Source organism: Crinia signifera, chromosome 4, assembly GCF_055691185.1.
Source record: "Crinia signifera chromosome 4, ASM5569118v1, whole genome shotgun sequence".
Classification (NCBI taxonomy): Eukaryota; Metazoa; Chordata; class Amphibia; order Anura; family Myobatrachidae; genus Crinia; species Crinia signifera.
The window spans coordinates 240,191,890-240,214,631 of record NC_139220.1 but is presented as its reverse complement, the minus strand read 5'-3'; the positions used below and the strand labels follow the sequence as shown (position 1 = coordinate 240,214,631).

The 22,742-nt window shown below is 40.2% G+C and overlaps 1 protein-coding gene across 2 annotated transcripts in view; it reads right to left on the bottom strand.

Moving 5' to 3' along the window:
- MAN2A2 (mannosidase alpha class 2A member 2) overlaps positions 1 to 22,742 on the bottom strand; it is a 280,528-nt gene that overhangs the window by 152,825 nt on the left and 104,961 nt on the right. The window contains exon 19 of one of the 2 annotated variants that reach the window (XM_083184113.1): positions 1,928 to 3,020. The exons of the other annotated variant lie outside the window; for it this stretch is intronic. Within the exon in view, the coding sequence (XP_083040239.1) occupies positions 2,878 to 3,020 (143 nt within the window). The 3' untranslated portion in view covers positions 1,928 to 2,877. Of the gene's footprint in view, positions 1 to 1,927; positions 3,021 to 22,742 lie in introns of those variants that run through there. 2 annotated transcript variants of the gene reach the window in all.

Genomic DNA, 22,742 nt, shown 5'->3' with positions numbered 1-22,742 from the left:
AATGGATGTTACACAGTTAAGCTGTGTGCACACACTTTGTTTTGCTTTAGATTTGATGTTATATTCGATTTTCTATTAGATCTGGCATTAGATCTTCCCATTCAATTTGGCATTAGATCTGTACTTTTGCATTTGATTAGATTTTGATTTCACAGTGTAGGCACAATATAATCATTTAGATACAGAAAAGAAAAGGGGTTGGGATAAGCCGAGTGGAGGCGCCTACACTGGGCTTATCCCAACCCCTTTTCTTTATCTAAAAAACAGGTGGGAGGACACCTGAAGGGATTACCCACGTGGGCTGCCTATTTGCGCACTGAAAGGAACTTATATGCTTTTTTGTCTTCACAATATAATCATTTGATTTACTGGACTGAACTCGAGATTTCCTTGGCTGCACAGTCTATTTTTCTTTTCATTTTGAGAAAACGGGAGCGCGCATCGAATGCAGATCGAAAGTGTCCTAAAAATCATTCGATGTGGATTCGATTTTGCTTCTATAAGCAAAATCGAATCGAAAACAGGTAAAAATCGAAGCGTGTGTACAGGGCTTAATATCCAGTCGCAGGCCATGGGGGAATGCCCACATCTTGTCACATCAAGATGTGGTGCGTGCACGCATATGTAAGGTTGCTCTGAGCAACCTTACATATGCATGCACTTTCAGGGGGGGAGTGGGTGATGTCAGCTGCCCACCCCACCTGTCCATCATGCCCACATTAGCATGAGAGCGCTGGACTTCCCATATGCTAATGAGGCTGCCCAGCGTCCTTCGCCCGCTGTCCTGTGTGCGTGCACCCGGTGAACAGTCCTTTTGCCGTGGGTGCATGCACCCTGCGTATGCACATGTGCACAACACAACCATCGGTGCCCTTGGAAACGCAGGGTGGCAGCGAAAGGACCTGGATAAGGTCCTGTGTGGTTATAGCATAGTGGGTCAACAATACCTAGGTCGACCACTTATGGTCGACAGTGACTAGGTTGACACCTGAAAATGGTCAACATTCCATAAGTCGACTTTGCTAGAAGGTCGACACAAGATTAAAGTCGACATGGACATGTTCAAGACAAGTCTTTCACATTTTTGGGGTTTCTATGTGAACATGGGCACCGTATAACCGTGTACCGTTGCGCTCGCCATGCTTCGGGCACGGTGCCTTGGCACACTATTATTTTCTCACACTATGCCCACTTGGATAGAAAAGTATGAACCAAGTCAGTCTACACCCAAAAAACTGTGAAAAACTTGTGTCGACCTTTTGAGAGTCGACCATGTCCACCTTAAGCATGTGTCGACATTGTCAATCACAACCTATGGTATATCGATTATTTTCCAGGTGTCGACCTAGTCATGGACCATTAGTGGTCAACCTAGACATTGTTGAACCAGGGACCGCATGCCAACTATGTGACCTTCCAAAGGATAGGATTAAAGAGTTTTACACATGTACCCTTACTTATTAGCACCGAGGCACTGTAATCCACAGCGAATACATATCCAATGTAGACTGAATAAGCACTGAGCTAAAACATGCAAATGCTGCAGGAGGAGTCTTTAGTAGAACGACACCAACTGCCGGCTTCTGTGATCCACAGCTGCGTCCAAGGACAGCAATGGATCAATCTGACCGAGTGATATTGCATCCCTAGATCTCCACATGAAGGGCCACAACGGCCTGTTCATATGAAAAATAGGAATCTATGATTTCTAAGAAAATAACTATTAAAAAGCATTTCAATATTATTTATTTGGTAATTATTATTATTATTGCTTTATATTAGATTGTACTTCGATGTGATTGACCTGCACTCATTCTAAATACTGAATAAAATAGCAGATGTTATGTTTCTGTATGGTTGGGCATATACGGATCTAGACCGCACAAAAGGCTTTTTCTGTTAGGCAAAAACATCAAAATGCGAAGAAAAAACAAGTGATATTTATTGAAACTCAAATCAATAACATATTTGTATTCAAAATTAACTAATCAGATGACCACTCTTAAAAGATTAAACGGAAGACTGTAGGGTCTATTGATGAAACTGTGATAATAGTGGAAAAGTGGCAGATTGAGAAGTTTCCCATGGCAACCAAACAGTTTTGAATTAACATGCATCAAGTGTATTTTATACAATTATACAGAACAGCTGATTGGTTGCCATGGGCAACTTCTCCATTGGCTCACTTCTTCACAGCTTTACGAATAGACCCCTATTACTTTCTATGAACATACATACATTATTATGAAAGGCTTGATTCATACATGTGTGTGTTACCACCATACAGTATGTAATTACCCATTGTAATTCTCAAACATAATCCTGATGCAGGATGCATAAATTATACCTGTATATAATCTGACATGATGGCGTGGGTAATATCTGTAATGTGCAATGAGGAAACTGCTCATGTGTCAGGACCCCAACAAAGGTTATTATAAAGAAAAGAAAGGTCCAGTGTGAAGTGAGATGTACACTTTGGGGGTTATTCTAGTTCACTCACAAAGGCACATTCTAATGGACAAAACCATGCTGTGCTGCAGGTGGGTTTGATGTAACATGTGCAGAGAGAGTTAGGTTTGGGTGTTTTATTGTTTCTGTGCAGGGTAAATACTGGTTGCTTTTATTTTTACACTGCAATATAAATATCAGTTTGAAGTACAAACCCCACCCAGATCTAACTCTCTCTGCAAAATATTACATCTGCCCCACCAGCAATGCACATAGTTTTGTCCATTGGAGAGTGATTGTGCCTTTGCGAGTGAACCAGAATACTCCCCTTGTGCACTGCTTTATCCTGTAGGTCCATATAATAAGTAACTGCTAATGTAAGGATATGCATCATCCATTCAGGTGTCCTGTTAAGGTTGCCAGGAGTTATCGGTGTCTCTTGCGGATACTGACGAGTGTATGGTGCACGGCAATAAAGTTGGGACGTTTTTTTGCCTCATATTCCCAACATTGCAGCATCAGGGCATAAATTTCATCTGGGCACATATCAGGGGTAGGCAGGCGGATTCCTGAAATTCATTTAAAACAAGTAATTAGCCTTCTCTCATATAAACTAAAATAGTAAATTACATCTGAAATGCTTATATGTGACAGAAGTATGGATGAGTGTCACAGGGGTAAAAAAATTGAATTTGACAATTATTTGTGCGTAAATAATAAAGAAAACATTTAATAAAAAAATAATAATAATAATAATAATAATAATAATAATAAAAAGATAACACTGGCACAATGGCACAAACTCTAACAGCACTGGGAGTTAGAAAGTTACCAATAATAATAATATCGGTATCCGGACTGTTCATAGACTGACTCAAGATAGACAGTCATATGGTTGACCACTAATGGTCGACAGTCAAAAGGTTGACAGGGTTTAAAGGTCAATAGACAATATGTCGACAGGGTCTAAAGGTCGGCAGACAAAAGGTCGACAGGCTTTTAAGGGCGACAGGCAATGTGTCGACATGGTGAAAAGGTCACCATGGAAAAGGTCGACATGAAAAAGGTTGACATGCATTTTTTTTTACAAAAGTTTCAGCTAACATGTGGCTACAGGCGGTATTTGATGCCCTACCATCCACTAGTGCATGGATGGAGAATATGTGTGGAGACCTATGTCAACATAGACACTTTAAAAACATTGAAAACTCATGTCCACCTTTTTCCATGTTCACCTTTTGACCATGTCCACCTTTTTGATGTCGACCCTTTTAACCATGTCAACCTTTTACCTGTCAACCTTTTGACCCTGTCGACCTTTGACTGTTGACCTTTGGACCCTGACTACCTATTCAAGGTCGACCTTTAGACCCTGTCGACCATTAGTGGTTGACCATATGATTGTAGACCTACACACTGTAGATGTTTTATACCATAACCATAGTATCTGTGGCCACTAAAAAATGCATCCTTCAATTATGGATACAATCCCCCTCCCCCCCCCCCTCTTTCACTCTTCTTGGCTAAATTGATCTATATTTTAGAATGGAGTGGCTCGAGGCTTCTTTACAAAAAAAAATTTTTTACTGAGAAGTTCATCGAGACGTGGGAAAGTTTTATATAGAAACCCTACCGGAGTCGCTGAAAGTGTATTAAAAACACATTGTGCTATGAATGTGTATACAGTGTGTATACAGGACCCTCCAATATCACTTGCCATGACGTGATCTGCACTCATATTGCTTTTCTAATAGTATCCTCTTTTGGCGAAGCTAGGACTGGTGTAGGCGCCGGTCCAGGCGTATTCTGTTATTTTCTCTTTACTGTTTTGTTCTGGTTATTTGATTTTGCCATGAAACATATAATGGAATTTGCTTATCTTTATTACATAATACACTGCACCGATTAAATATTTGTTATGCACAGAGAAAATCCATTTATTTTCTTTTTTTATTGTACATTTATGTCACGCTTCAATAAGTAAATATATTTATATATAAATAAAAATAATAATTCTGTCTCTTACTGAACACATTCAACATACCCAAAGCATATATACTGTAAGACACAAAGGAGCCTTTAGATTTAGTTGCAGAGCCTTTAGCAACAATAACCAAGGATATGGCCTTGTTCTTGTAACTGCTTCACTTCACTGATACTTGTATAACTGCATGCTTCAGGCCATACAGTATAACAACATTTCATTTGGGGAAGATCAGCCTAAACAATATGTATTAGTCGTTTTTGCTTCACACATTCTTTTATATCATTACTAAGTAGTTACTAACCAGTCAGCATGACAGAACATCATACCAGTGATGCCAGCAATACTGGCTGTTCGTGCCTGAATGGAGAAACACTAAATTGCTGTCAGGTGCAAACCACATGAATTCCCTCCAAGGTGAGGAGCAGTGTTAGCCTTTTATTATATAGGATAATGATTACTATTACAGTTGTGCTCATAAATTTATATACCCCCGCAGAATTTGTGATTTTCCAGAGAATATGAATGATAACTCACAAACTTTTCTTTCACTCATGGTTAGTGGTTGGGTGAAGCAATTTATTGTCAATCAACTGTGTTTCCTCTTTTTAAATCATAATGACAACAGAAACTACCTGTATCTTTTCTTATGTAGCAGGACCATAATGCTCTAAAATCATTAGATGTTGGGCTAGCATCACTATAGGCAATGTGGGCAGCATAGGGACAAATTGAAGAGGATGCTGGAAGGGGGTGAAGATTATAGGGCATCAGGGAAATGGGCGTAATGTAGGGAAGTGGTGGTGGGAATGATTAACGGCTAGTGCATAACGACTAAAAACAATGAGGGTCATTTATGAGAGGTGATGAATAATGGGTGCAGAGTGATGAATAAAAAGAAGAAATGGATATAAAGTCTGTTTCTTTTTGTTTAAGCATAGTAGATATTTTACCTCCTCTCAATTTTTTTCAGATTTTTTTCGATTATCAGAAACTTTAATCCCGCAGGGTCTTTGTTGTACATTTCCAAAAAGTGTTTAGCTATGCTATGCATTAATAGACCCCTTTTTATGTTGTATACACAGTATGCTTGTAAAAATGTGCTTTGGCCTTTTTCTTTGTTTGCCCTACATATTGGAGCCCGCAGGGGCATTCCAATATGCAAATTACTTCCTCAGAGTTACAGGATACATTTTGTTTGATCTTATATTGTTTTTTTGATTTGTTCGATTTAATGGTTTCTGCAGATGCTGTAGACAGATTGGCATGATTTTTTGCAGGCTGCACAGTTCAGACAGAAATTAAAACCTTCTTAATAATTATATGAGGTTCATTCTCAATCAGTATAAAACTTTTCACAAATTCCTGTTTTATAATTCTTGCCTTTCTGTGTATAATATTTATTTTTGTAAGATGAGGTTGAAGATCTAGATCCTAATCTAGATGTAAAACATGCCAGTGTTTTTTTTTTTTACAATATTCTCTATACTTTTATGGTTGCTGTTAAAATGTATGATGAATGCTAAGTTATTTATGATTATTTTTCTTTTGATTTGTAGTTTATCATGCTTTTTTCTTTTTCTTTTCTAAACTTTTTCAATTTGTGTCTCCAAATTTCTTTCATCATAACCTTTTATGAAAAACTTGTGTTCTTTGTATATTTTGAAACTGTCTTGTCGGTATAATAGAAATCCAATTGTGATGGTGGTTGCTTGAAGTGGGAAGAATGTTATTTCCAGACACCAGTTTAATGTGTGTCCTTGTCTGTATTGTATCATTAACAATGAAAATTTCTAGATCTTGAAAGGTAACTTGTTCTGTACTGTGTGTGGGAGGTGAACTCCAGATTAAGGAGCAGATTCAGACCTGTCCATATGGGTCAGAATTCAGCCCTGTTTTCAATGGTGGAGTGCTCTCTCAGCCATTCAGCAACGAGGCAGCAAAGTCGCTGATTGGCTGAGAGAGAGCTCACTCTTTGAAATTGTTAACGTTTTTTTTTTAAATCTGCCGCCGCAGGTCCACTCAGCATTTCCAGGACACTGCGGACTTCCAGGACTGCCCGCAGTGCCCGGACTGCCCACCCACAAAGTTGCACCCACACCCAGTGCAGCCAGGACCCCAGGGTTGCCCGCCCCTTCACATAGGTGTGTGACAGCGGGCCTACACATTGTGGATGCTGAAAAGCACCTGCAATGTTCCACTGAAGGCTCCGGATCCAACAGATTGAACCTCCAGCAGGTTCAATCTGTAGGGTCCGACCCGATGCGCATGGGACCACGCATCGGATGTCAAAACATCCAATTTGGGCTGAAATCGTCCCAAATTGGATAAGTATATGGGCACCTTTAGTGTAACTTCAATGTGTACCTCGCATTCTGGAACCTTATTTGATACCAAAGAGGACTGGCTGGCAATTTCCTTCCAAGTTTTTAACAGGTTTATATGTTAGATTTGTACTTTCCTTCTTTTTCCCTGCTGAGGGACCTTGTAATTGACCAGTTCCACTGCCTCTATGATCTCATAAAGACCCCACCATTGAGCGTACATCTTACTTTCTGTAGTGGGCACAAGCACTAGCACCTTGTCTCCATGTTTAAAGGACCAGTTGACTGCAGTAACATCATCACTTTGTTTCTGATATTGTGCCCTTTCCATGTGTTCTTTCAGGAGTGGCGCGATCTGCCTTGAACTGCCATACAATTGGGACACAAACTGAATGACTTTAAGGTCCTGACCGGGATGTTGTTCCCACCCTTTAACAGATCCAGAATCCTTCTGGGTTGTCTCCCATAGAGGAGTTCAAAGGAACTAAACCCTGTACAGGATTGGGGTACCTCTCTGACAGTGAGCATCAAATCAGTTAGGAGCAACCCCAGTCTTGTTTTTCTTGAGACACTATGCTTTTTATCATGTGGATCATCCCATGGTAATCCGCGTTACAAATTGACTCTGAAGGGTATGCTCATTTGGATGTTACAGAAAAAGTACAATGAATTATTTTATTTTGTATTATAATTAACATTAAGGCACGCTCCAAATGTAGCGTCAAATATTTTAAACCTTCCAGTAGTTTTCAAGAAATGACTGATTTTCTACCGCTAACTCACGTTAGGTGTTTTGTCCATGGTTCTTAACATACATTAGCAATTATGAAATCTCCGCTCTCCTATGTAGCATATGTTTTTTGTAACTAAATTTAAAATATGACAGATGATGTTCCAAGGCATGGAATATGAAAAATAAAACAGATCTACAGCAAAACAAAAATGATGGTAACTCACGTTACATTAAGGTAACTCGCGCTACACTTTGCTTATATTGATACAAATATATTTATGAAACAAATCGAAATATACATATTTTACAAGTTATAACTACTTTTTTCGCAGCTGTAGCAACTGTTGGTGCTGAAATTTTTCTCAGCTAATTGTTTTCATTTTCAGCTTTTTTCAAATTTCATCTTTGACTGATGGCCATTTCCAGTATTTCCCATCTCTTGTCATGACGTTAACATGATATTCCCTTTTTCCTATATTCGTTACAATTCCTGGAAATAAATTCCCATCATATAGTACTTTCACCCAGTCATCTAGCTTTGGGGGGTTATTCTGGTTGATTCGCTCAGATGCACATTCGCATTCTTGCAAGTCAACCAGATCCCGTCTTGTGAATGGCGGTACGCCGGCCCACCATTCGCATGGTGCGTATGTTTGCACAGCATGCGAATGGATGTTTTACATAAACAGCCATTCGCAGCCTGCGGGGGAACACCCCGCCGTCCATCGAATGATGTGGAAGGCTCACGCACATCTAAGGTTGCTCAGAGCAACCTTAGATGTGCGTATGCACTCTGAGGGAAGTGGGAGGGAAGCTGACATCCGGTGATGTCAGCTTTCTGCCCCTGGCACCATCGGCCCTTTCTCATATGGTAATGAGCCACACCGCCGCCACACCACTGCCCTCAAGGATGGGTGTGTGTGCATCTAGCGAACAATTTGTTCACCGTGGGTGCACGCACCCTGCGTCTGCACATGTGCAGAAATTACCCTGCACATGTGCAGACGGAAAACATAGAACCCCTTGTGAACAAAGGGGTCTGTACGAATGGACCTGAATAAGGTCCTTGGTGCAAATTCTTCAGTTTCTATGAAGGCAGGGGCATAGGAACTGAAGGGAACTTTCAGCTTTTTCAGTTGTTAGAAAGCCAGTCATTTCATTGTCTTCCACTTTTAGGTAGTGTAGTTGCTTTATTCCCTCTAATGGTTTGGTAATGTTCATTCTAGCACCCTGCTCCTTGTAAAGTGATTGCAGTTCCTCCTTCCTGCCTGGGGTATCACTCTCTGCTGTGGTGTTTCTACGACAGTCTGGTTTGAATCTCAGCATTGAGATACAGACCAGACTGTTCTTGAAGAACCACAGCAGACAGCGACACCCCAGGCAGGAAGGAGGATCTGCAATAATTTTACAAGGAGCAAAGTGCTAGAATGAACACTAGTTTGGCATTTGTAGTAATGGATTCAAAATCAAGTTGGTTGTTGATGTCAGCTATCTCATCTTGGTTCATTAACTTTGTTAAAGTTGTCGATGGACCCTCAAATGTCAAAGTTTGAGGCACATTGTACTTCCTATTTTTCACATTTACCCACACTTGTCTTTTTCTAAATGTTTCATAGCTTCCGCTATACTGTATATATGTTTTTAAACTGAGAGCTTGGACCGTCTGATCAGATATTTACATTTGTAACTGTTGAAGGCAGTACTTGCAACAAGGTGTACATGTATGGAACTACTGTATAGTTTCTTTGGTATGGATAAGGAAATCTAATATTATTACTGATGAATGCAATTCTCCAGAATGCCAAGCTGCTACTATGAAAAGACTCACTTGATATTATAATTTGGAAGTTAAGATGCTACAAAACAAAGATAGACAGATGGAAACCCACATTGCAACATAAAGATCAATTACAGAGTCCAGAGAATATAAAACATACACCATTCAATCTATTGACATCAACACACTGTAACGTGAGTTACCATGATGGTAACTCACGTTACACATATGTTTTATTCATTTATTTGGTAATGCTACTGCATTGAATACATGTTTTGTGGTATTGGATTAAGTATGGCCTAATGTTAGGAAAATATGAAATCACAATTTTTTTCCCAACAATCTGGCAAGATTAAATGAAAGATAAACTTTTAGGTAACTCACAATACAAAGTTGAGGTTATGCTCATTAGGAATGCCAGAACTCTTAAAGTATTTTGAATATGGTTAGTATTGTTTACTAAAAATGATTTACAGATTGTGATCTACAAATGAAGTGACCTGTATGTTTTTTGTAGTATTATTAACATTAGAAAATGTACTTTGAATTCTGGTGTTTTCAAAGTCTCTTTCTCCATCTGAAGCAAGCCTAAAGCAAGATGGTTTTCATAGCATCAATGATGCTACTAGCTAAAAAAAAACTTTTGAAGGGAAAACTCACATTGTTGTACTATAATAATTTTCAAAACGAAAAGTGTTGCTGTGAAAAATAAAATTCCACACAAATTTCCATAATTACATGGAATGACCCCTTTGTTTAAGGGTTTTATCAAACTTTTCTACCAGGCCACATGTTTGCAGTGTTCACTGAGGTGGTAATTCTTTCTACTTTTAACAACTGGCATAAATTCTTCATAAGCTTGGAAACAAAAAGTTTTTTGGGGAGAAATATTGTTCTAGGGACTATTTATGTATGACATCCACACGAGCAAAGCTGCATGTAAAACACTACTGTAACAATACACAACGGGATGCGGTCAATTTGCCGGCGGTCGAGATCCCGGCGTTCAGAATCCCGACACTGGAATCCCGACCGCCGAAATCCCGAAACTTTCTCCCTCCGTGAGTGTCCACGACACCCATAGAGGGAAAATAAAATAGCGTGCCGAGCGTAGCGAGGCACCGGGCCCGCTGCGTGGCGAGCGCAGCGAGCCCGCAAGGGGGGGCGATCCACGTCCCCCCCATGTCGGGATTTCGGCGGTCGGGATTCCAGTGTCGGGATTCCGACCGCCGGGATTCCAAATGCCGGCATTCCAAACGCCGGCATTACGTATCGGATCCTACACAACAATAGTAGGTTGGCGCCTGATGTCTAAGCCACAGTGTTGTGACCAATGGTAGCATGAATTCTTAAACGGATAGTCCCTTCCAATAAGTAAATTCATTGAAGTCCAAATACCATTTTATATATTTTTCATAAAATTGATGATATGGCGTTATTTTCACTCAAACAATAATTAATCTTTCCCCTTCATGTGATTCAAGATAGGGGTCAATAACAATAGCTAGATGAACCCAATGAGTTTCGTCTTGTGAGAGTACAATTTTAATTATTGGGGTTTTTTTTTACAATTATAGACATACCCCTGATGAACTCTCTCACAAGAAAAAAACGTGTTGGGTTTGTCTGACTATTGTTATGGACCCCTATCTCACATCATGTGAAGGGGAGAGATGAATTATTGTTTGACTGAAAATATGCCACAGAATCAATTATATGAAAAAAAGACTTGTAATAAAATCATATTTAGACTTAAATGTATCTGGTTTTTTTTAATTGTGTAATTTTTATTGAATTTTTGTAAGAACAAAATTAAGATAGACTTGTTACAAGTAAGTGATATGCAACCGCCCAGCATGATATGACAACGTATATAGTCAAAAGATATATATTGCAATTAGTATATATAAAATACCTCTAAAACAGGAATATAATAGTTCATCCAACTGAAGACGCCATCCAGGTTGGACAGGTTAAAGATATACAGAGGATATAGCTAGCGATCATTTTCGTATTAAAGTGTACAAAAACAACCTGTGTTTAATTCAGGTAGAATAGTGGCGGCATGTCGAATCATAGTTCAATAATATCAAAATAATAGTATCTACCTAAGTAAACAAAACAAACTAAACAAAACAAATCCCCAAAACAAACAACCCCCCAAAGACATAACCCCAAAACAAACAAACCCATAATTGGCCAAATTAAACCTCCTCATAACCCCCCACCCTGTATAACCTAACCCCAACCTAGGATATACTTGGATCCCCTAAAACCTTAATCCCACTAAAGCTATAACTATAGGAGGATATAAATTAGTGGCCTTTAGCTAAAACTAAATCAAATCTAGCAATAGGATATAGACATTTCTATGTTAGCTAAACAGTACCTAAAAACCTAATCTATCCCTTTCACCCAAACCCAACCAACCTACCCACCCAGCAATATGGACCACCTGGGGCAGTGGACGCATGATACAGGTTGAGTATCCCTTATCCAAATTATTCCAAAAACCATAGTCTCCAAAATGTACTTTTATTTTTAATTTTTTTGCTAAAAACCTACTGGCCATATCTGTAACTGGCACTACTGGGGAAATAACAGGTAACTGGCACTATTATGTACAAGGAAATGATTGCTTGGCATTAAAATTAATTGTCTGAGATTGAAACAAAGTTTGTAAAACCTTGTTTCATGCACAAATAAAATATATCTGTGTGTATTTCATGTGTTTAATGTGTTTATACATCATAAATGAAAGATACCTCAAGATACCTCTTTCAAATATAAAATATTCCAAAATATGGAATAATCCGTTATCCAAAATTCTTTTGATCCCAAGCATTTTGGATAAGGGTTACTCAATCTGTAATAAAATGTAACAAACTCAGTTTTTCAGGATAATAATTTGGACAGGAAAATATTATCTACACTCAAAGAATGTCTAATGGCCGCTGTAACAGCCTGGGGCATCATAGCAATTGTTTTAACCAAACCATGTGTCGCTTATAAAAGAAAGTAGTAGTAGTAGTAGTAGTAGTAGTAGTTTGTTTATTTATAGTAAACCTCCCCCTTCCCCCAAATACAGGATAACCCATAATAAGGCAGACTATACGCAGCCCCCCTCATAACAGTTGGTAATATAGTAAGGATATACTATGCAGAAGGAAAAAATTGAAAAGTAGTAACATCATCCAAAACATATAATCGCCAAAAAGTGTATGTATAATACGGTGTTTTAGAAAGGAAAATAAGTGAATGTGGCTTTGTGGAACTGTAGTGAGGCAGTAAATATTTGTCCGGCCAAAGTCCAAGAGTAAAGAAGGTCCGAGGTGTAGTGGGGAAGACATACCCAGTTATTTGAAAGTGTTCAGGAGTGTATCCAGATAGGGAAAACCGTGAAATCCGAGATCGCACTGAAACTAACCGAAAAAAAATTGAGGAAAGTTTGATGGGACCACATCCTCTTTCAAACATGTAGTTTCAGGAGACCAAGGATTCACAGAACCATAAAGATCCCTCCCTGAGAGCCCAGACAAGGCATTAGCAAGTTGCAGATCCTCCTTCCTGCCTGGGGTATCACTCTCTGCTGTGGTGTTTCTACGACAGTCTGGTTTGAATCTCAGCATTGAGATACAGACCAGACTGTTCTTGAAGAACCACAGCAGACAGCGACACCCCAGGCAGGAAGGAGGATCTGCAATAATTTTACAAGGAGCAAAGTGCTAGAATGAACACTAGTTTGGCATTTGTAGTAATGGATTCAAAATCAAGTTGGTTGTTGATGTCAGCTATCTCATCTTGGTTCATTAACTTTGTTAAAGTTGTCGATGGACCCTCAAATGTCAAAGTTTGAGGCACATTGTACTTCCTATTTTTCACATTTACCCACACTTGTCTTTTTCTAAATGTTTCATAGCTTCCGCTATACTGTATATATGTTTTTAAACTGAGAGCTTGGACCGTCTGATCAGATATTTAAATTTGTAACTGTTGAAGGCAGTACTTGCAACAAGGTGTACATGTATGGAACTACTGTATAGTTTCTTTGGTATGGATAAGGAAATCTAATATTATTACTGATGAATGCAATTCTCCAGAATGCCAAGCTGCTACTATGAAAAGACTCACTTGATATTATAATTTGGAAGTTAAGATGCTACAAAACAAAGATAGACAGATGGAAACCCACATTGCAACATAAAGATCAATTACAGAGTCCAGAGAATATAAAACATACACCATTCAATCTATTGACATCAACACACTGTAACGTGAGTTACCATGATGGTAACTCACGTTACACATATGTTTTATTCATTTATTTGGTAATGCTACTGCATTGAATACATGTTTTGTGGTATTGGATTAAGTATGGCCTAATGTTAGGAAAATATGAAATCACAATTTTTTTCCCAACAATCTGGCAAGATTAAATAAAAGATAAACTTTTAGGTAACTCACAATACAAAGTTGAGGTTATGCTCATTAGGAATGCCAGAACTCTTAAAGTATTTTGAATATGGTTAGTATTGTTTACTAAAAATGATTTACAGATTGTGATCTACAAATGAAGTGACCTGTATGTTTTTTGTAGTATTATTAACATTAGAAAATGTACTTTGAATTCTGGTGTTTTCAAAGTCTCTTTCTCCATCTGAAGCAAGCCTAAAGCAAGATGGTTTTCATAGCATCAATGATGCTACTAGCTAAAAAAAAACTTTTGAAGGGAAAACTCACATTGTTGTACTATAATAATTTTCAAAACGAAAAGTGTTGCTGTGAAAAATAAAATTCCACACAAATTTCCATAATTACATGGAATGACCCCTTTGTTTAAGGGTTTTATCAAACTTTTCTACCAGGCCACATGTTTGCAGTGTTCACTGAGGTGGTAATTCTTTCTACTTTTAACAACTGGCATAAATTCTTCATAAGCTTGGAAACAAAAAGTTTTTTGGGGAGAAATATTGTTCTAGGGACTATTTATGTATGACATCCACACGAGCAAAGCTGCATGTAAAACACTACTGTAACAATACACAACGGGATGCGGTCAATTTGCCGGCGGTCGAGATCCCGGCGTTCAGAATCCCGACACTGGAATCCCGACCGCCGAAATCCCGAAACTTTCTCCCTCCGTGGGTGTCCACGACACCCATAGAGGGAAAATAAAATAGCGTGCCGAGCGTAGCGAGGCACCGGGCCCGCTGCGTGGCGAGCGCAGCGAGCCCGCAAGGGGGGGCGATCCACGTCCCCCCCATGTCGGGATTTCGGCGGTCGGGATTCCAGTGTCGGGATTCCGACCGCCGGGATTCCAAACGCCGGCATTCCAAACGCCGGCATTACGTATCGGATCCTACACAACAATAGTAGGTTGGCGCCTGATGTCTAAGCCACAGTGTTGTGACCAATGGTAGCATGAATTCTTAAACGGATAGTCCGTTCCAATAAGTAAATTCATTGAAGTCCAAATACCATTTTATATATTTTTCATAAAATTGATGATATGGCGTTATTTTCACTCAAACAATAATTAATCTTTCCCCTTCATGTGATTCAAGATAGGGGTCAATAACAATAGCTAGATGAACCCAATGAGTTTCGTCTTGTGAGAGTACAATTTTAATTATTGTTTTGTTTTTTTACAATTATAGACATACCCCTGATGAACTCTCTCACAAGAAAAAAACGTGTTGGGTTTGTCTGACTATTGTTATGGACCCCTATCTCACATCATGTGAAGGGGAGAGATGAATTATTGTTTGACTGAAAATATGCCACAGAATCAATTATATGAAAAAAAGACTTGTAATAAAATCATATTTAGACTTAAATGTATCTGTTTTTTTTTAATTGTGTAATTTTTATTGAATTTTTGTAAGAACAAAATTAAGATAGACTTGTTACAAGTAAGTGATATGCAACCGCCCAGCATGATATGACAACGTATATAGTCAAAAGATATATATTGCAATTAGTATATATAAAATACCTCTAAAACAGGAATATAATAGTTCATCCAACTGAAGACGCCATCCAGGTTGGACAGGTTAAAGATATACAGAGGATATAGCTAGCGATCATTTTCGTATTAAAGTGTACAAAAACAACCTGTGTTTAATTCAGGTAGAATAGTGGCGGCATATCGAATCGTAGTTCAATAATATCAAAATAATAGTATCTACCTAAGTAAACAAAACAAACTAAACAAAACAAATCCCCAAAACAAACAACCCCCAAAAGACATAACCCCAAAACAAACAAACCCATAATTGGCCAAATTAAACCTCCTCATAACCCCCCACCCTGTATAACCTAACCCCAACCTAGGATATACTTGGATCCCCTAAAACCTTAATCCCACTAAAGCTATAACTATAGGAGGATATAAATTAGTGGCCTTTAGCTAAAACTAAATCAAATCTAGCAATAGGATATAGACATTTCTATGTTAGCTAAACAGTACCTAAAAACCTAATCTATCCCTTTCACCCAAACCCAACCAACCTACCCACCCAGCAATATGGACCACCTGGGGCAGTGGACGCATGATACAGGTTGAGTATCCCTTATCCAAATTATTCCAAAAACCATAGTCTCCAAAATGTACTTTTATTTTTAATTTTTTTGCTAAAAACCTACTGGCCATATCTGTAACTGGCACTACTGGGGAAATAACAGGTAACTGGCACTATTATGTACAAGGAAATGATTGCTTGGCATTAAAATTAATTGTCTGAGATTGAAACAAAGTTTGTAAAACCTTGTTTCATGCACAAATAAAATATATCTGTGTGTATTTCATGTGTTTAATGTGTTTATACATCATAAATGAAAGATACCTCAAGATACCTCTTTCAAATATAAAATATTCCAAAATATGGAATAATCCGTTATCCAAAATTCTTTTGATCCCAAGCATTTTGGATAAGGGTTACTCAATCTGTAATAAAATGTAACAAACTCAGTTTTTCAGGATAATAATTTGGACAGGAAAATATTATCTACACTCAAAGAATGTCTAATGGCCGCTGTAACAGCCTGGGGCATCATAGCAATTGTTTTAACCAAACCATGTGTCGCTTATAAAAGAAAGTAGTAGTAGTAGTAGTAGTAGTAGTAGTTTGTTTATTTATAGTAAACCTCCCCCTTCCCCCAAATACAGGATAACCCATAATAAGGCAGACTATACGCAGCCCCCCTCATAACAGTTGGTAATAAAGGGCCTTATTTTGGTTCATTCTTTCTGACAAAATCCTTCTTAGATGGGCAAAACCATGTGCACTGCAGGGGGGCAGATGTTACTTGTGCAGAGAGAATTAGATTTGGGTGGGGTTTTACTTCAAAGTGAGATCTATATTGCAGTGTAAAAATAAAGCAGCCAGTATTTTCCCTGCACAGAAACAAAATTACTCACCCAAATCTAATTATCTCTGCACATGTTACATCTGCCCCCCCTGCAGTGCACATGGTTTTGTCCATCTAAGAAGGATTTTGTCAGAAAGAATGAACCAAAATAAGGCCCATAGTAAGGATATACTATGCAGAAGGAAAAAATTGAAAAGTAGTAACATCATCCAAAACATATAATCGCCAAAAAGTGTATGTATAATACGGTGTTTTAGAAAGGAAAATAAGTGAATGTGGCTTTGTGGAACTGTAGTGAGGCAGTAAATATTTGTCCGGCCAAAGTCCAAGAGTAAAGAAGGTCCGAGGTGTAGTGGGGAAGACATACCCAGTTATTTGAAAGTGTTCAGGAGTGTATCCAGATAGGGAAAACCGTGAAATCCGAGATCGCACTGAAACTAACCGAAAAAAAATTGAGGAAAGTTTGATGGGACCACATCCTCTTTCAAACATGTAGTTTCAGGAGACCAAGGATTCACAGAACCATAAAGATCCCTCCCTGAGAGCCCAGACAAGGCATTAGCAAGTTGCAGATCCTCCTTCCTGCCTGGGGTATCACTCTCTGCTGTGGTGTTTCTACGACAGTCTGGTTTGAATCTCAGCATTGAGATACAGACCAGACTGTTCTTGAAGAACCACAGCAGACAGCGACACCCCAGGCAGGAAGGAGGATCTGCAATAATTTTACAAGGAGCAAAGTGCTAGAATGAACACTAGTTTGGCATTTGTAGTAATGGATTCAAAATCAAGTTGGTTGTTGATGTCAGCTATCTCATCTTGGTTCATTAACTTTGTTAAAGTTGTCGATGGACCCTCAAATGTCAAAGTTTGAGGCACATTGTACTTCCTATTTTTCACATTTACCCACACTTGTCTTTTTCTAAATGTTTCATAGCTTCCGCTATACTGTATATATGTTTTTAAACTGAGAGCTTGGACCGTCTGATCAGATATTTAAATTTGTAACTGTTGAAGGCAGTACTTGCAACAAGGTGTACATGTATGGAACTACTGTATAGTTTCTTTGGTATGGATAAGGAAATCTAATATTATTACTGATGAATGCAATTCTCCAGAATGCCAAGCTGCTACTATGAAAAGACTCACTTGATATTATAATTTGGAAGTTAAGATGCTACAAAACAAAGATAGACAGATGGAAACCCACATTGCAACATAAAGATCAATTACAGAGTCCAGAGAATATAAAACATACACCATTCAATCTATTGACATCAACACACTGTAACGTGAGTTACCATGATGGTAACTCACGTTACACATATGTTTTATTCATTTATTTGGTAATGCTACTGCATTGAATACATGTTTTGTGGTATTGGATTAAGTATGGCCTAATGTTAGGAAAATATGAAATCACAATTTTTTTCCCAACAATCTGGCAAGATTAAATAAAAGATAAACTTTTAGGTAACTCACAATACAAAGTTGAGGTTATGCTCATTAGGAATGCCAGAACTCTTAAAGTATTTTGAATATGGTTAGTATTGTTTACTAAAAATGATTTACAGATTGTGATCTACAAATGAAGTGACCTGTATGTTTTTTGTAGTATTATTAACATTAGAAAATGTACTTTGAATTCTGGTGTTTTCAAAGTCTCTTTCTCCATCTGAAGCAAGCCTAAAGCAAGATGGTTTTCATAGCATCAATGATGCTACTAGCTAAAAAAAAACTTTTGAAGGGAAAACTCACATTGTTGTACTATAATAATTTTCAAAACGAAAAGTGTTGCTGTGAAAAATAAAATTCCACACAAATTTCCATAATTACATGGAATGACCCCTTTGTTTAAGGGTTTTATCAAACTTTTCTACCAGGCCACATGTTTGCAGTGTTCACTGAGGTGGTAATTCTTTCTACTTTTAACAACTGGCATAAATTCTTCATAAGCTTGGAAACAAAAAGTTTTTTGGGGAGAAATATTGTTCTAGGGACTATTTATGTATGACATCCACACGAGCAAAGCTGCATGTAAAACACTACTGTAACAATACACAACGGGATGCGGTCAATTTGCCGGCGGTCGAGATCCCGGCGTTCAGAATCCCGACACTGGAATCCCGACCGCCGAAATCCCGAAACTTTCTCCCTCCGTGGGTGTCCACGACACCCATAGAGGGAAAATAAAATAGCGTGCCGAGCGTAGCGAGGCACCGGGCCCGCTGCGTGGCGAGCGCAGCGAGCCCGCAAGGGGGGGCGATCCACGTCCCCCCCATGTCGGGATTTCGGCGGTCGGGATTCCAGTGTCGGGATTCCGACCGCCGGGATTCCAAACGCCGGCATTCCAAACGCCGGCATTACGTATCGGATCCTACACAACAATAGTAGGTTGGCGCCTGATGTCTAAGCCACAGTGTTGTGACCAATGGTAGCATGAATTCTTAAACGGATAGTCCGTTCCAATAAGTAAATTCATTGAAGTCCAAATACCATTTTATATATTTTTCATAAAATTGATGATATGGCGTTATTTTCACTCAAACAATAATTAATCTTTCCCCTTCATGTGATTCAAGATAGGGGTCAATAACAATAGCTAGATGAACCCAATGAGTTTCGTCTTGTGAGAGTACAATTTTAATTATTGTTTTTTTTTTTTACAATTATAGACATACCCCTGATGAACTCTCTCACAAGAAAAAAATGTGTTGGGTTTGTCTGACTATTGTTATGGACCCCTATCTCACATCATGTGAAGGGGAGAGATGAATTATTGTTTGACTGAAAATATGCCACAGAATCAATTATATGAAAAAAGGGGATTTTGATTACCTACCGGTAAATCCTTTTCTCGTAGTCCGTAGGGTATACTGGGGTTCAGGTAGACAATGGGGGGGTATAGATGGGTCCAAAGGAGCCGGTGCACTTTAATAAAAATTAACATCCTGTGTGCTGGCTCCTCCCCTCTATGCCCCCTCCCACAGCCCAGTTTAGAAAACTGTGCCCGAAGGAGACGGTCATACTATGAGAGGAGGAACAACTTTAACTTTAACTACCAACAGCATAACACTGACGAAACCAGTCAGTCAAACAAGCCAAACAGTAGAACGAAGCACAGAGGTGGGAGCCCAGTATACCCTACGGACTACGAGAAAAGGATTTACCGGTAGGTAATCAAAATCCCCTTTTCTCTAACGTCCTAGGGTATACTGGGGTTCAGGTAGACAATGGGGACGTCCCAAAGCTCCCACAACGGGCGGGAGAGTGCTGAGGTCCCTGTAACACCGAGTTTCCAAACTGTAGATCCTCTGAGGCCAGAGTATCAAAACTGTAAAACCTTACAAAGGTATTGTTTCCCGACCAGGTGGCTGCTCTACACAACTGTAGTAATGAAGTCCCCCGAGCAGCCGCCCACGAGGCACTCACCGACCTGGTAGAGTGAGCGGATATGGAGGCAGGAGCAGGAATCGAGGCCTGCGAATAGGCCATCTGAATTGTTAATCTAATCCATCTGGCGATGGACTGTTTTGTCGCTGGACATCCTATCTTTCTAGCATCATATAAAATGAAAAGAGCATCAGACTTCCTTGTACGAGCTGTTCGAGAAACGTAAGTCCTCAAAGCTCTAACCACATCCAAAGCCTTAGGTGTGGAAGAACCAGTAGTAACCGATGGCACCACAATGGGCTGGTTAATATGAAAAGCCGAGACCACCTTCGGGAGGAACTTCGGCCCTGTACGCAACTCAGCTCTGTCTGCATGAAAAATTAGGTATGGGCTTCTGCAAGATAGTGCGCTCAGCTCGGAGACTCTTCTGCCAGATGCTAACGCCAATAACAGCACCGTTTTCCATGTAAGGAACTTTATTTCTGCTGACTTCAAAGGCTCGAACCAGGATGATTGAAGAAATTCCAAAACTAGGTTTAGATCCCAAGGCGCCACCGGACTTTTAAAAGGTGGTTGGATGTGTAGGACCCCCTTGATGAAGGTCTGCACCTCTGGGAGAGTCGCCAACTGTCTTTGAAAAAATATAGACAGCGCAGAAATTTGGACTTTGATGGATCCCAGCCTAAGGCCCAGATCAACACCAGCCTGTAAAAACCTAAGGAATCTTCCTAATTTGAATTCCGAAGGAGAAAATTTATGGCTTTCACACCAAGAGACATACCGCTTCCAGATTCTGTAGTAATGCTTTGAAGTGACTCCTTTTCTAGCCTGGAGCATAGTCGGAATAACGGCACTTGGGATGCCTTTTCTTGCTAGGATTTCCCTTTCAATCTCCACGCCATTAAATTTAGCCGACGTAAGTCGTGATAAATGAACGGCCCTTGCTGTAGAAGGTCTGTGCGGTGTGGCAGAGGCCAAGGGTCTTCCAGAGACAGGGACAGAAGGTCCGCAAACCAGGTCCTGCGCGGCCAATATGGGGCAATGAAGATCACCAGAACCCTTTCCCGTTTTATCCTCTTGAGAATTCTCGGGATCAATGGGATGGGAGGAAACAGGTAAATGAAGCTGAAGGGCCATGGCGCCGTCAGTGCGTCCACCGACACTGCTAAAGGATCCCGCGTTCGGGAGCAATATCTCGGCAGTTTCTTGTTCATTTGTGAGGCCATCATATCTGCCTGAGGGCACCCCCACCTGTCCACCAGCATTTGAAATATCTGAGGGTGTAGACTCCACTCCCCTGGGTGCAGAGTGTGTCTGCTGAGATAATCCGCTAGTGAGTTTTGTACTCCCGGAATGAAGATGGCCGATATGGCCTCTGCGTGGCTTTCCGCCCACCTTAGAATTTTTGCCGCCTCTCTCATGGCAGACCTGCTTTTTGTGCCCCCTTGGCGGTTTATATATGCCACTGCCGTGACATTGTCCGATTGGACTTGAACTGGCCTTCCTCTCAACAGATCGGAGGCCTGTAGTAAGGCCTGGTGTATTGCTCTTAGTTCTAAAATGTTTATGGGAAGGGAGGCCTCCTGCTCTGACCATAGACCCTGGAAGTGAACTCCCTGAGTTACTGCTCCCCAACCCTTCAAGCTGGCATCTGTTGTTAGGAGTACCCATGGGTAAACTCCGAACCTCCTTCCCTCTAGCAGGTTGGATGACTTCAGCCACCACAGAAGAGAGACTCTTGTTTCCGATGACAGAGTGACTAGGGAGTGCATGTGGAGATGGGAACCCGTCCACTTGTTTAAGAGGTCCAGTTGGAAAGTCCTCGCATGGAAGCGTCCGTAGGGAATCGCTTCGTATGCTGCTACCATCCTCCCGAGTAGTTGAATGCAGGAGTGGACAGATATCCTGCGCGGTTTCAGAACCAACCGCACCATCCTTTGGATGGCCAAAACCTTCTCCGTTGGCAGGAAGACCTTCTGCGCCACCGTATCTAGTATCATCCCTAGGAAGAGAAGTCTTTGAGATGGTACTAGCTGCGACTTCTTTAGATTCAGTATCCATCCGTGGGTTGACAGGATCCTGGAGGTGGTGCTGACACTCTCCTCCAGTAACTCTCTGGTAGGGGCCTTTATTAAAAGGTCGTCCAGGTATGGCACAATATTCACTCCGGCCCGGCGGAGTAGAAGCATCATCTCTGCCATGACCTTCGTGAATATCCGAGGGGCTGTAGACAGGCCAAACGGTAAAGCCCTGAACTGGTAGTGGTCGTTTAGAATCGTGAAGCGAAGATAGGCCTGATGTGGCGGCCATATCGGGATGTGAAGGTAGGCATCCTTTATGTCTAACGACACCAAGAACTCCCTTTCCTCCAATCCCGAAATGACCGCCCTCAAGGACTCCATCTTGAACTTGAAGGACTTGAGATGCATGTTCAGAAACCGAAGATTTAGTATAGGGCGTACCGAACCGTCTGGTTTGGGTACGACGAATACGTTGGAGTAGTATCCCTTCCCCCTGAGATGGGTAGGTACCGGAATTACCACAGCCTGATCTATTAGTTTCCGAACCGCCTCCAGGAGATTCCTTTGAGATTCTTGTGAAGCTGGTAAGGCTGATTTGAAGAATTTTTGAGGCGGGGTAGAGGCAAACTCTATTCTGTATCCCTGAGACACTATTTCTAGCACCCAGGGGTCCAGGGCAGAGGCCCGCCAA